The sequence below is a fragment of the Lontra canadensis genome, unplaced genomic scaffold (genome assembly GCF_010015895.1).
Source record: "Lontra canadensis isolate GAN:19392208 unplaced genomic scaffold, GSC_riverotter_1.0 scaffold2, whole genome shotgun sequence".
Classification (NCBI taxonomy): domain Eukaryota; kingdom Metazoa; phylum Chordata; class Mammalia; order Carnivora; family Mustelidae; genus Lontra; species Lontra canadensis.
The window spans coordinates 39,059,258-39,073,029 of record NW_022630996.1 but is presented as its reverse complement, the minus strand read 5'-3'; the positions used below and the strand labels follow the sequence as shown (position 1 = coordinate 39,073,029).

At 45.4% G+C, this 13,772-nt stretch overlaps 1 protein-coding gene across 1 annotated transcript in view; it reads left to right on the top strand.

Annotated features, from left to right (window-relative positions):
- Window positions 1-955: 955 nt before the first annotated feature.
- WIPF3 (WAS/WASL interacting protein family member 3) overlaps window positions 956-13,772 on the top strand; it is a 31,873-nt gene continuing 19,056 nt past the window's right edge. Inside the window, exons 1-4 of the mRNA XM_032876307.1 lie at window positions 956-1,028; window positions 5,720-5,866; window positions 6,806-6,988; window positions 9,308-9,439. Coding sequence (XP_032732198.1) covers window positions 956-1,028; window positions 5,720-5,866; window positions 6,806-6,988; window positions 9,308-9,439 — 535 coding nt within the window. The remainder of the gene's footprint in view (window positions 1,029-5,719; window positions 5,867-6,805; window positions 6,989-9,307; window positions 9,440-13,772) is intronic.

Sequence of the window (13,772 nt, the reverse complement as noted above, 5' to 3'; positions counted from 1 at the left end):
TTTCTTGTATTTAGTAAAAATTGGCGCTCGTGTAGGTATTTTGCAAAAGTGAAGTAACTTGAACTTGCAGACAGCAGAGGATCTCTGTGTATGTATATATACACGTGTGCAAGATGTGTATACACACACATAATGTACCTATATATACATGCACACACGTAAACACACACACGTAGATATGCTCCCTGAGAACAGGATCCTCACAGTCTTGCCCATACTATATCCCCAGCTCCTGATCCAGTGGCACAGAATCAACACTCAGATCTTATATATGACTGAGACATATTAATTACCAATACTAATAACCAATAATTAAGATTGCTCTACTGATTTCTACTTGCCCTCTTTTCAGGGTTCCTCTCTCCAGCAATTCCTATGAACTACTTACAAATTCATTTAGCTATGATGCAGATAAAATAACTATTACATGAGTTTAAAGGTATGTTTTTGTCCAATGTCCAATCCACAATCCATAAATCGACTGCCTTTTAAAATTCATGGCTCCAGTAGAGTTAAATCTAATCCCTGCCTCTACAACCCACCCGTGGGCCCTGTTTGTACATCCTTCAGATCCCTCTTTCTCCGCATTTCTTTATTGCTGTCTTTCCATTCCCAGCCTATATGCTTCCGTTTCCATCTGATTATTCCCTACTGAAGGGCCTTGGAACTCATATTAAAATCAAAATTCTCAGAAATGCTAAAAACAAGTACCACAAGCACAGCTTGCAGTTAGAGAGGGATTGCTAGACAGTGGAACTCCTTGAAAACACTGGTGTGGACAGAAAAAGTCTGGCATTGGTAAGTAAACTCAGGATAGCATACAGAAGTGCAGTTAAGCCCAGCAGACCATATGAATGAGGTTTTTGAATTTTGCATCCCAAGTGAGATGGAAAAACATTGCAAGTTTTGAGCCGAGTGACATGTCTGGGTGGCAGGTGCTCTGCTGAGGGCAAACATGTTGCTCGAGGAACAGAAAGGGGCTCTTCACCCGGACGTCAAGGATCAGAGGTCCGATCCAAAAGACAAGTGTAAAAGGAGCAAAAGAGATTAGCTCCAGCTAAGGTCCAGAGGTGAGCTCAAGCATGGAGTGCCTGAGAAATGGAGATCCTTGCACAATGTGAAGGATTTGAACTTGCTCCTGAGGCAGTGGGAGCCAGGGAAAGTTTTATGGTGGGGAGGGACATGACAAGTAACATGGCCCTTATTCAGGTCATTCTGAGAGCCAAGTGGAGGAGAGCAGGAAGACAGGAGGCATGAAGGACAGGTGATGGGATCCCAAGGTGATGCTGGCCGGTGGAGGGAGGGGAGGGTCATTTTCCCTTTTTCCCCCTCTAGGTTCTTTGATAATTAAATTGACATAAGACAGAGTAACAGGAGAAAAATGTATTTTGTATGTATAGGAGCTCATAGACATAGGAGATTCAAAGAAGTGACCAAAGCAGGCAGCTTTTAGACCTTTTAGACAAAGAAACTGTATTTGTAAAGAGTTGACAGGATGTTGACGCCTGGGTGGCTCAGTTGGTTAAGTGGCTGGCACTTGATTTCAGCTCAGGTCATGATCTCAGGGTTGTGAGACCCTTAAAATTCTCTTTCTTCCTCTCCCTCCCTCCCCCCTCGCCCCACCCTGTGCGTGCTCTCTCTCTCTCAAAAAAAAAAAAAAAATTAAAGTATTGAGAAGACAAAGAAGTTTGGATTTGGGGTAGTAAATTAGCAAAGAAGTAACAAGGTTTGTTTATACAACTCTCTTGGCCTTGGAATTCCTATCTTTGGGGCTAAGAATGTCTCCTTTCCTCCTGGTACAAGGGGGTTACTTTTCACATGGGAAACTTCTTTCCCACTAACAGGGGAACAAAGTCAGTGTCCTTGCATTGGCTGTTTCTTATGTAATTTTAATTCAAAATTACCAACATGCCAAAGTGGCATATTTGGAGGCAGCCGGCATCGAACCCCACCACCCGCATTAAGTCAGCATTGCAGGGATGGAGAAGAGGAGCCAGATTCTGAAGAAATCGCTCAGGAAGAATCGGTAGGAGTTTGTGATTGAGCAGCTGTAGGGAATGGGGAAGAGGGAGGGTCTGAGAAGGCCTGCAGGCACCCAGTAGCCAGTCATTCCAGAGGAGTCATTTCTCTGAGGATGTAGAGAATGGGAACAGACACACCTAGAGTTCCAACGGAAAGGCCCTGATGCTTCTTTGCCTTTTGTTAAAACACAGAATTCAGCTGGGTAAACTTAAAGATCTAATTGACTGTACTCAACAATTCAGGATTCAAGGAGCATCCCATCTAGCAAACAGAAGGGAAGTCTGAGGAGTTGTACCATATGGAAGGTGGTTTTTGTTTTTTTTTTTTAAGATTTTTATTTATTTACTTGACAGAGAGAGAGAGAGAGAGAGAAAACAGGGGGAGGGACTGAGGAAGAAGCAGGCTCCCTGTTGAGCAGGGAGCCAGAAGACACAAGACTCGATCCCAGGACCCTGAGATCATGGCCTGAGCCAAAGGCAGACACTCAACTGACTGAGCCACCCAGACACCCCTGCCCCCGTCCCACCCTCAAGCCCTTACTGCCTTTAAAAACCTTCCATTTGAGGCACCTGGCTGGTTCTTTTGGGCCCCTCTACCCCATCCACCTCCACCTCTCAAATAGATAAATAAAATCTTAAAAAATAAATAAATAAAGGGAGAAAGGGGGTGGGAGAGGGAAGTAATAAGAGAAAAGACTATTTTAGATAAGGTGAAGGGCAGGGATCAGTCACACAACTGGGGTCAACTCAGATTGACTGGGTAAAGGTCACATTGCTGGGAGGGGAGGAAACTATAATTAAGTCTTGGTTTGCCGTCTTGGAGGGGCAGGTGGCTCCGTTTTGGACCTGTCGTGCCATTTTCACCCTCCCGGAATGGGAAGTGGCACTGTGGGAGGCGGCTGGTACTTTAGGGAACGTTGCGGTCTGCGTGCAGTAGTTCAGGAAACCAGGCTATAGAAAAGAAGGTTACACGGTCCGTTCTTTTTGCTGTGGATTTTAACTACATATTTGGATTTCTAAAAATGAGACCTAACACTGTTAGTTCCCAGTACCCTTCATTCTGGAGCAGCCTCCCTTCAGCAGCATATGTGGGGTGTAGGGAACACGGCGTCAGTTTTCTCTGGAAATATTTCACGTCTGTCTTCCGGATCCCAGGCTCTCTGTGTTCTCCTCCAGCAAGACGGTCGTGGCAGGGGGGAGGCAGTGCCAGTCAGGCTGGCCTGGGGGCCCAGGTTTGGTCCTGAAATCCAAGTACCCTGGCCTCTGAGAGCTGTCGGCCCCCAAGGGTGGAAAACAGGAGTGGGCTGAGGGCCGAGGGAGTGAGCAGGCTGTGTGCCTGGAAACCTGAGATCTAAATTTAGGTTTAACAGCCGTAGTGGAGAATGTACCTTTCGGAAGCTGCAAAGCTGAAATTGTATGAAGATGATGGGGTTTAGATCATCCTTGAGACAAACAACCTGCTAGGTTTGGATTAACCGGCTGGATTTTTTTATTAGTGTTTCTCACAGAAATCAGTATGAATCAAACAGATGCAGGAATGGCCAGCGTATGGTGACAGTGTGACAAACAGCAGGACACGCATTTTTCTAGGCTGGACTGCCATCCCCCCGCCACACACACACACACACACCCCCAACCACACTGAAACCAGATCAACTCACCTGCTGGGATGACGAAGGGACATGCAGAAGCGTTTCTGGTTTATCAAGACGGAGAACAGACGCTTCCCGCCCTTGGCTCTGTTAGAACTGTCAGTTCTAACAGTTTTTGTCTTTACTGGTTCGTTTCAGTTCTTCAGCCTTTGGATGGCTCAGGGTGGGCTCATTTGCATTGTTATTCTGCTATTTCCATCTTTTCAGGATCCACACTGTTCCATCTGAAGCTCACGGTGGGGAAACTGAGTCCACAAAAGGTTTATGCAGAACTTAACAGATCGGCGCACTCAACGGCAATGTTGAGAAAGACCAAGAGCAAACCTGAAGCGATGTTTTGGTTTCCTGAGTGTGTGTGTGTTTGCACACGTGCGCGTGCATGCGCGGTGAGGGAGGCAAGTTTGGTGGATGTAGTACCACAGGAAAAGTGTCCAGGAGTGGCCTTCTCTCTGTCGACTATGCTTTCAGTGAAGTTGCTAGTAACCAGTATTTGCATAGAATAAAAGAACAAGTGAATATCTGGAAATCTTCTCTTTTCTGTTTCTGTATCCTGTAACCACAGTAACAAGGCTTCTTGGGGTTTTTTAAGAAAGCAAATTATGTGTGGATTGTTAAAAAATATATATTGCAGGTGAAGTAGAAATGACGCTTACTGTGTAATACAGTTTTCAGTGTGCAAATGAATATGTCCTTAGATGTCCTTTTGCACAAAACCCATTAAGCCTAAATCTAGGGTCACCCTAGCCCCGAGTTCCTGGTTCTTGACCTCGCAGGAGAGGCTTGACCGATACCATCTCAATATCGGGGAGGGAGAGCCCTCTAGTGGAAAGTCATCAGGGCAGACAGTGCATCAGGAAAGGACTCCCAAGAAGTCAAAGGAAGAATATTCAATTTAGTCCAGCCAATTGAACTCCAATGAGTACGCATGGTATGACTCGCCATATCTTCCTGCTGATTTGGAAGATGCTTATCAACAAATCTGTGATGTAGAGTCATCAAGAACCTATTGAGGACTGGGCTAAGTAGATACTCAAATTAGAATAATTATTCTGAGGACATAGAGCCTTCTTCATAGCCCTCACCTGAAAAGCTTGGGATGGGCAAGGTTGGGGAATAGAGGATACATTTAGGTAATAAATAGTCAAGTTTAAATTAGATGGGATGACTCACTCCCACACCAGGATTATTAGCTATAAGGTTTGTTCATGGGTCCAGCTGCTTCTTTAAGCAGGACACGCCATTCTAACCTTTGCCTTCCCCAAGTCTGTCCCCTGAGTTGGGCCATGACCATCATCATAATTCAGTGGGTGATTTACCTTGTAACTAGGAAGAAAGAGACAAAGCACCCTGACCCTAACACATGCCTGAGATTGTAATTCTAGATTTTTGCAAAAATGTTCATACCCTGTCAACTAGGGTCATGATATTTCTGTTGGCTCTTTATTCTTGTCATTAACTACTTATAAATAAAATGAGAGACTTTCAAGATCTTAAAACTTGGCAGTTTAAAATGATTTCTTGATATTAATGGTTTCTATAGAGACTCGTTTTAAAAGCATGTTGTATGAGAAATTCCCTGTTGTACATGTGCGTTAACAATGCATTCTAGGGACGCCTGGGTGGCTCAGTGGGTTAAGCCGCTGCCTTCAGCTCAGGTCATGATCCCAGGGTCTGGGATGGAGTCCCACATCGGACTCCTTGCTCAGCAGGGAGCCTGCTTCTCTCTCCACCTCTGCCTGCCAGTCTGCCTGCTTGTGCTCTCTCTCTCTCTCTGACAAACAAATAAATAAATAAAATCTTTAAAAAAAAAAAAACCAATGCATTCTAAAAAACGTGTATCACTTGGATTGTGCCCCTTTGCTTATTGCTCTGCATGAGCCCCTCCCCTCATGGGCTCAAAAAGCTTGTTTCCCGGCAACAAGAATCCAGCTTTGAAGCATGTGCCCTTCAAAGCTCTCGGAAGATGCCTCACCAGGATGGTAAAGTCAGTCTGAAAATGCACGCTCCAGACACTGGAGCTAAAACCGCAACTGCCCTTGCTTCTAGCCTGTGACCCTGCGGTCTTTGACTATGTCGTCAACACAGCTGAATTGTCCTTTGCCAAACAGAAAATGGCTACAGCAAGGATTTGTAAAGCCTATCTATACTTCAAGGACCGTCTTAAAGCCTCGTATCTTCCTTGGGGCTTGACGGGTATGGCTGTTTCTGAAGTCTCGGTGGCCGTGCTCTCCATAGGACTTACGTCATGTGCTGTGTTCTGTAGTGGCTCCCTTCCGTGCACGTGGGTCCCGCGGCCCTGGCACACACATGTGCCCCTAAAGGCAAGGCCAGTGTATCTGTATATCCGGGGTCTAGTTCACTCACCCATCCATTTGTCTGGCCGTCACTGCAGATATGCGTTATCTGCAGACAGATCCTATTACACTCTCTAGAAATGCCTTTGTGAACAAAACGAACAAGATCTTTCTCCTGATACGGAGTCCTGGTCGGTGGTGGTGGGTGGGGGAGTGGCAAACCTTAAATTCGTAACCAAGAATGGCCATTTTCCACAAGGAAAGATACATAGACGTTTATACAAGGTGATAGAAATGGCAGAGGAAAAAAGAAGATGGTACCCTAAGAGAGAACATGGGGTGGTGGTGAGGGGGGAGCTTACTTAGACTGGAGGGTTAGAAAAAGCTTCTGAAGTCGTGGTATATCAGCTGAAAGCCAAAGACACATGGTACCTCCCATACAGCAGGTGCTAAAAAGTATTTCTGGCTCTGAGAACTGTTTAACCAGGACTCCGTGCACATGGTGTAGACCTTCTGTGTTTCCTCCAGGCTGTGTCTCCCAGTGCAGTCCTCCCCCTGCCCTTATTAATGCCACCAACCTGTGTTTGTTCTTTCTGGCGCTCCCTTTTTCCGCGAGCCCATGGACACCCCTGCCATGTCATCCCAGGCTACGGCGGAAGTGTTCAAAAACAATATTCGACTGAGCAAATTTTAAAGATCTGATTTTATCCAGGGATTCATGATATCAGCCAGCATCCCATCTAGCAGATAGAAAAGAGCCCCAAAGAGCTCTACACATTGAAAGACTTTTGTAGGGAAAAGGGAGTGGACACGAGGAAGTTGTACTAGCAAAAAACAGATTATGGTATTATATGCGGTTATAATCAAATCCCTCTTATTCCCTTACAGGTAGGTACAGACACTTCCAACTTGAGAAAGGCAGACCCCAAAGGTCGGAGTGCCCTATTGGCTGATATCCAGCAAGGAACTCGCCTACGGAAAGTCACGCAGATCAATGACCGCAGTGCCCCACAGATTGAGAGTAAGTGAGCTGCTAGGCCGGGCTTGATGTGCGTCAAGGGCAGACCACGTGGGCCTCAGCCAGGCACCTCTGGCTTGCTCAGGCCAGGGTCCACACTTGCTACCCAGGACGCACTTTGGGCTATCGCAGACTTGCACAATGTACAGGCCACGTGGGTGAGAGTCAGAGCTCCCTTTCCATGTCTGCAGATGGTTTAGAGCCTATCTTCTACCACTATTCAGATGCTAAACAAACAAGTAAAACCATGGTGGAATAACTATTTCTTTTAATGGTGACAAAATACACATAATGTGATGGGGCACCTGGGTGTCTCGGTGGGTTAAGCCTCTGCCTTTGGCTCAGGTCGTGATCTTGGGGTCCTGGGATCGAGCCCCGCGTCAGGCTCTCTGCTTGGCAGGGAGCCTGCTTCTCTCTCTCTGCCTGCTTCTCTGCCTGCTTGTGATCTCTCTCTCTGTGTCAAATAAATAAAATCTTTTAAAAAATTAAAAAAAAATACACGTAATATGAAATTCACCGTCTTAGCTATTTTAAGGGTCCGTTTCAGTGACATTTGTACATTCACAATGTGGTTGCAGCCATCACCTCAGTCTAGTTTCAGAACATTTTCATCACTCTGAAAGGAGACCCCATGCCCATGACATGTCACTCCCTATTCCGCCAGTCCCTGGCAGCCGCTCAGTGTACTGTGTGTCTCCGTGGGTTTGTGTCTTTGGGATATTGACGTGAATAGAATCATACGATATGTGGCCTTTGGGGACTGGCTCCTTCACTTAGCATAATGTTTTCCAAGTTCATCCAAGCTGTCGCGTGCGCCTTCTTACTGTCGATGACTATTCCATCGTCCGGATATTCCAGTCTGTGTTCATCCATGGTGGGATACCTTCTAACGATCACTGACCCTGCGCCCACCTAGTCCTCAAAGAGAGAAAAATTAAAGTCTCAACATTATAGTGTGCCAAATCGTGTTCGCAAGGAAAAAAGATGTCCCCAGACTGAGTCCCGAGTCTGCTACCAGGTGTATCTGGGAATTTCTCTGAGATTCAGTACACTCAGCTACAAAATGCGGGAGGTAGTGATAATTGCTTTTTCTTTCTTTCTTTCTTTCTTTTTTTTTTTTGGTCACGATTGCTGAAGGTTGAAATAATTTATGCAGAATTATTTATCAATGTCATCTCTTGTTATGTCTTCATATAGTTTTCAATGATGCACATGATGGTAATTCTCAAAGATAGTCCTAAAAATGTAATTGTATCTAGTGTCTGTAATTATATATTTTCATATACAAGGATACTTTAAGAAGTATTTTCAACAATTGCAATAAAAATTAGTTTCCAGGAGACCCACTAATTGGTTAAGCCCAATTACCAGATAAACCCATCTGACTGGAACACTCACTCCCTAATCATTCCAGTTGATAGGTAATATATATAAATACTCAAAATAATCTGAACACATTCATCCACCAGTGCGCACTGTGCCCTGATACCTCTGCGCAAGTTAGCCCCAGGCTGTGAACATTTCTTTCTAGGCATTCTTGTCTACGCTGAATGCCTTCTCGTTGCATGGAGTTGGTCATCACACACATCTGGAAGGCTGGCATTACGGACACCTCTCCCCCAGGGTTTCACAAGAAGAAAAGATGCAGGAAAGGGTGCAGGGCTCAGGGACACCTCTCCCATAGGGTTTCACAAGAAGAAAAGATGAAGGAAAGGGTGCAGGGCTCAGGGACACCTCTCCCATAAGGTTTCACAAGAAGAAAAGATGCAGGAAAGGGTGCAGGGCTCAGGGAGTAAGAGCTGGTGAGATGGAGAAGGAAAATGCCAAAGCATCAATCATTGCAGACCTTCCCTTCCTGCTTGTAGTCCTGGGCCAGACTCTGTGGACGAGAAGTTACAATTACTGACTCAACTAAATCCATGGGTTTTCTCTGGTCCTCCCACAACAGTCGAGTTGAAAATAGGGCTGGCGCTACACCTACAATGTTTGGGTGCTCGCATTTGGAAGGTGCTGCCAGTTCCCCCTCTGGCATCAGTGGAATGGCAGTATTTAGGTCCCTTCGTTTGGGTCATTTTTCAGGGTGCTCGGCTACCAATGGTCAGTTCCTAGGTGAATCCGGAGAGAGTAGTAGACAGGCGTGAGCACAGGAGTCTGCGGGGTAACCGGGCAGAGGGGTTTGGGAAAGATGCCCACTAGGAGGGAAGGGCTGGAGGTGGGAGGACGGGAAGGCTCCCCTGGGTGCTGTTGGATCACGGCCCGGACTGAGACCAGGCTGCTCCGCTCTGCTCAGAAGTCCTCATCTACTTGCCTCTTCTCTGAAAGGCTCTAAAGGAACCAACAAAGAAGGAGGAGGGTCTGCAAACTCTCGAGGCGGAAGCACACCCCCAAGCCTGGGAGATCTGTTTGCTGGTGGCTTTCCTGTGCTGAGACCAGCCGGCCAGAGGGATGTGGCAGGTAAGGGAGAATTCAGACTGATTTACCTGGTGATCTTTCTGTCCTTGACACATAAAATCAGCTGGGCAATCGTCCTGAGCCATGAGGATTGTGGCATGTTTTTAAGAGAAAGTTGCATAGCAGGAGATCATGGTTTGGGAGCGTGACCGGGAATTACCCAAAGCATTGTTCTCAAGGGATCTTGTAAATCATCATCCTGTTTAAATCATCCCGTTGTAATAATTGAAGAATGACTTGCCACTGTGTGTAGTGCTTAGCAATGGCGTGATTGGGGCCCCCATTGCAAAGTATAGACCAAAGGTATAAAGCCCTTCAGAAAAATCTTAGTGATATCACCATAACGTATCAGGCATTGTTATCAGTTAGGTGTTGCTGTATAACCAAATAGGCTAAAACTTAGGGACCTCATACAACCATGTATCTGGCTTATAGTTCTGTGGTTGGCAGTTTAGGATGGGCTCACCTGGGCTCCCTCTGGCAAGTGGGTAAGATGGCTTTTGCTAATCTTAGCTTGGGTAAGGTGGCTTTTGCTAATCTTATATTTCTTAAATCTTTCATGCCTCAGCGGAGATGATTGGCCTGACACATCCATATGGTCTCTCAGTGTCTGGCAGAATATTTGGGATTATTTTTCCTGTTGGTGGTAGGGTATACAAAGTCTCTTAAGGCTTAGTCTTAGAGTTGCCACAATATTGCTTCCTACAACACCCTCTCGTCCAAGCCACAGGACCAGCCCAGAAACAAGGGTGGGGAAAGACACTTCACTTCTGGATGGAAGGTCTGCAAAATCACATTTTAAAAATCATAGAATCAGGAGTGAGTGGATAATCAAGGCCATTGCCTCAGCCAGTCTACTGCAGTCGTTTGTGTGTTATGGGTATCAGGTATTTTGAAAGCATTGCATTAAAATTGGGCAATTGGGGCGCCTGGGTGGCTCAGTGGGTTAAGCCTCTGCCTTTGGCTCAGGTCATGATCTCGGGGTCATGGGATCCAGCCCCGCATCGGGCTCTCTGCTCAGCAGGGAGCCTGCTTCCCCCCTTCTCTCTCTCTGCCTGACTCTCTGCCTACTTGTGATCTCTCTCTGTCAAATAAATAAATAAAATCTTAAAAAAACAAAAAATAAATAAATAAAATAAAATTGGGCAATTACTTATTAATTATGTGTGATAGAAGTGTTTTTCCTGTTATTATTCTCTTTAGCCAACAAGCGGGAATAAGCTCTGAGAATTGCATTAATCAGGGAATATCAAGCCCCAAACGTTGCTGGTATAGAATCTTCTGGCATGGGGTTTGCCAGCCTTTTCAATGGGCTCTGTGGCTGTTTGACATAATGGGGTGCATTTGCTTCTGTCACCTACTGACAAAGTCCAGCAAAGATAAGGGCTGTACGATGCTTTCAGATCCAGTTTGAATCTTCTCAGAGGCCATTGCCTTTCCTCTTTTTTGCAAAAGGTTTAGCAAAGAAGGTTGGCATTTCCCAGTGCCACCTTTTTCAAAATTCTTGAGTGGTATCAAATAAATATCATATAATATAATATACTATATATTGTATTATTATATATTATAATTATATATATTATTTTATATAATTAGTTTATGTTGATAAATATATAATACTTATATGATATATGTTATATATAATTTATGTTATATATAATAATATATATTATGTTATAATTATTGTTTTATATACATATATAAATTGTCTACCAGTTTCTCTTCATAGAAGTACACATAGGAGAAATAGCCCCCAGTCAGTTTTAACAGAGACCAGCCAAAGGAAGCCAGCTCTTCTCTATTCCTACCTGTCAACACTAGGACACAGGTTTCTGATGCCTGAGCCACTCTGTTAAACAAGGATTAATTTCAGTAGAGGAGATGGAAATCCTTAATGCAGTGGCTGATGATGCCTGCTACAGGATAGTAGCTCAATAAATAGAGCCAATAAATAGATGCATGGGCTGGGTGCCATGTCAGAGAAAGACAGACCATGGCCGTCCCTCCCAGAACCCTTCTATCAGCCCCCTCGTCATTCAGAGAAAAGGACTTCAGCCTTTGCTACCTCTCTCATGTTACTGTCTTCCACTCTTCCCTTTCAGCTGCATGGCCCTCTCGCTGTTCTTATACACACTAGGCATGTTGCTGCCACAGGGCCCTTGCACTGATGGCTCCCTTGACCAGGAACGCTCTTCCTCAGGTGTCTTCATGACTCATGCTCTCCCTTCCTTCAGGTCTCTGCTCAAGTGTGACCTGATCAATCTATCAGTGAGGTTTTATTCATCAACCCATATAAAATATCAGCCTCACCCCCTTACTCCCATTTCCCCTCTACCTTTAGTTTTCTTATATTACTGATCACCATCTGACATGTTATATATTTACTGGTTTATTTGTTTATTTCTGTCTTCTCCCTCTAAAGGTAAGCTCTGTGAAAGCAGGAACTATGTTTTTTTCACTGCCTTAAAAATGCCGGATTCATAGTAGATGCTCAGTAAATATTTGTTGAATGGAATGTGGGCGTAGATAGCATGGTTGCTTAGGGCCATCAGGCCAAGAAAACAGAGTGTGGTGCTCACAGTACTTTGGCATGAAAATGTTTGGATATCTTCTAAAATCAGAAAAAAAAAAACCCAACCATGAACTTTTAGAGTCAAAGATTATATTTGTTTTTATAGCAATGCACCTATGAAATGTCTTCAAAAGCCATAATTTGGTCTTGGCTTGGAGTTCTGAAGAGTGATCATTAAAATAAGATGGGGGGCACCTGGATGGCTCAGTCGGTTAAGCATCTGACCAGCATTCCAGGGTCCTGGAATCAGCCAGGCATCGGTCTCCCTGGTCACAGGGGGTCTGTTTCTCCCTCTCCCTCCCTTTTTGCTCCTTCCCCAGTTCATCCTCTCTCTCTTAAATAAATAAATAAAATATTTTTATTTATTTATTTTTAAAGATTTTATTTATTTATTTGTCAGAGAGAGAGAGAGAGAGAGAGCACAAGCAGGCAAAGTGGCAGGCAGAGGCAGAGAGAGAAACAGGCTCCCCCCGAGCAAGGAGCCTGATGTGGGACTCGATCCCAGGACTCTGGGATCATGACCTGAGCTGAAGGCAACAGCTTAACCAACTGAGCCACCCAGGCATTCCTAAATAAAATCTTTTTAAAAAGTAAAAAAATAAGATAGGATGAGGAACACTACTGGGTTCTATGGAATGTGTAATGAGACTTCCATGCCATCTAAAGTCTTCTGGAAACATACCCAGATTAAAGGAACATACACATCCTTTGTCTTTTGATGACCCCAGGCTCTTGATGCACTCAACCTGGCCTTTCCCCACCCTCTCTGTGGTCTCCTTTTGTTTTCCAATTTGATTTCTAGGGGTAGCCTTTATGTGATAATGGAAAGCCTCCTCCTTCCTTCCCTTGGCTCTCCGCTGGCTGGCCCCGTGCTACCCGAGTTCCTGGCCTGCACTTGACACTGTTAGTTCCTGTGTCTGTGGGTCTCACCTGCAGTGCGCGCTGCCCACTCTCTGCTGAATCCTGGAGTGGGCCTGAGCAGAAGCCAAGTGAGGATTTGTGCCTACCTTGCCTCCGCTGTTCATGTCATGATAAAAATAAGTTTGCCCACTTCTCATTTGCTTGGCTGCTTAGTAAACAGAAGCTTCTGTACTTTTAACTGACTCGTTCTAAGAGCTTTTGGATCTTGGGCACTTGGTGTCCTCAGTCATTTCCAAAGCCTGCATTGGTTACTCAGGGGCTGATTATGCTCCTTGAACTTATTAGCCCTTTTAAATTCATGGGGAGAGTAGGCATATAGGGAGGCCTCACCTTGTTAGGGACTGCTTTGGTCCTCCCTCTCCATCTCTGTGTGCTGTGGAAGCAGGCTTGGAAGCAGGAATCTCTGAGCCTGACCCCTGCCCTAGACCTCCCATGAAATGTCTAACATTAGCGTTGTGGGTGGTAGATCCCATCCTTGGCAAGGCCAGGTGGGGGCCTTCCCTCCTAATCATGGTCTGCCAGCTGTTATCAGTGCCTACCTTAGACCCCAAGGGGATCAGTGATGTCAGACAGGGTGGAGGCATTGGTATGAAGATGTTATCTCTTCTGAAATGGCCCCAAAGAAAACCCTCAACAGAAGAATGGGGACATCACTACCCTGCCCCCAGAGCAGCTGTTTGGTATGGAGACCTGTAATGAGTAGTGCTACCCAGGTAACTGTCCCCTCATCACCGGCGGGGGGAGGGGGGGATCCCTGTGGAAGGCCAGGTGCTGCCATTCGGCCCACTGAGTTTCAGCTCCAGCATCCCCTCTGCCACACCTCGCTTTGATTGCCTGGCTTTT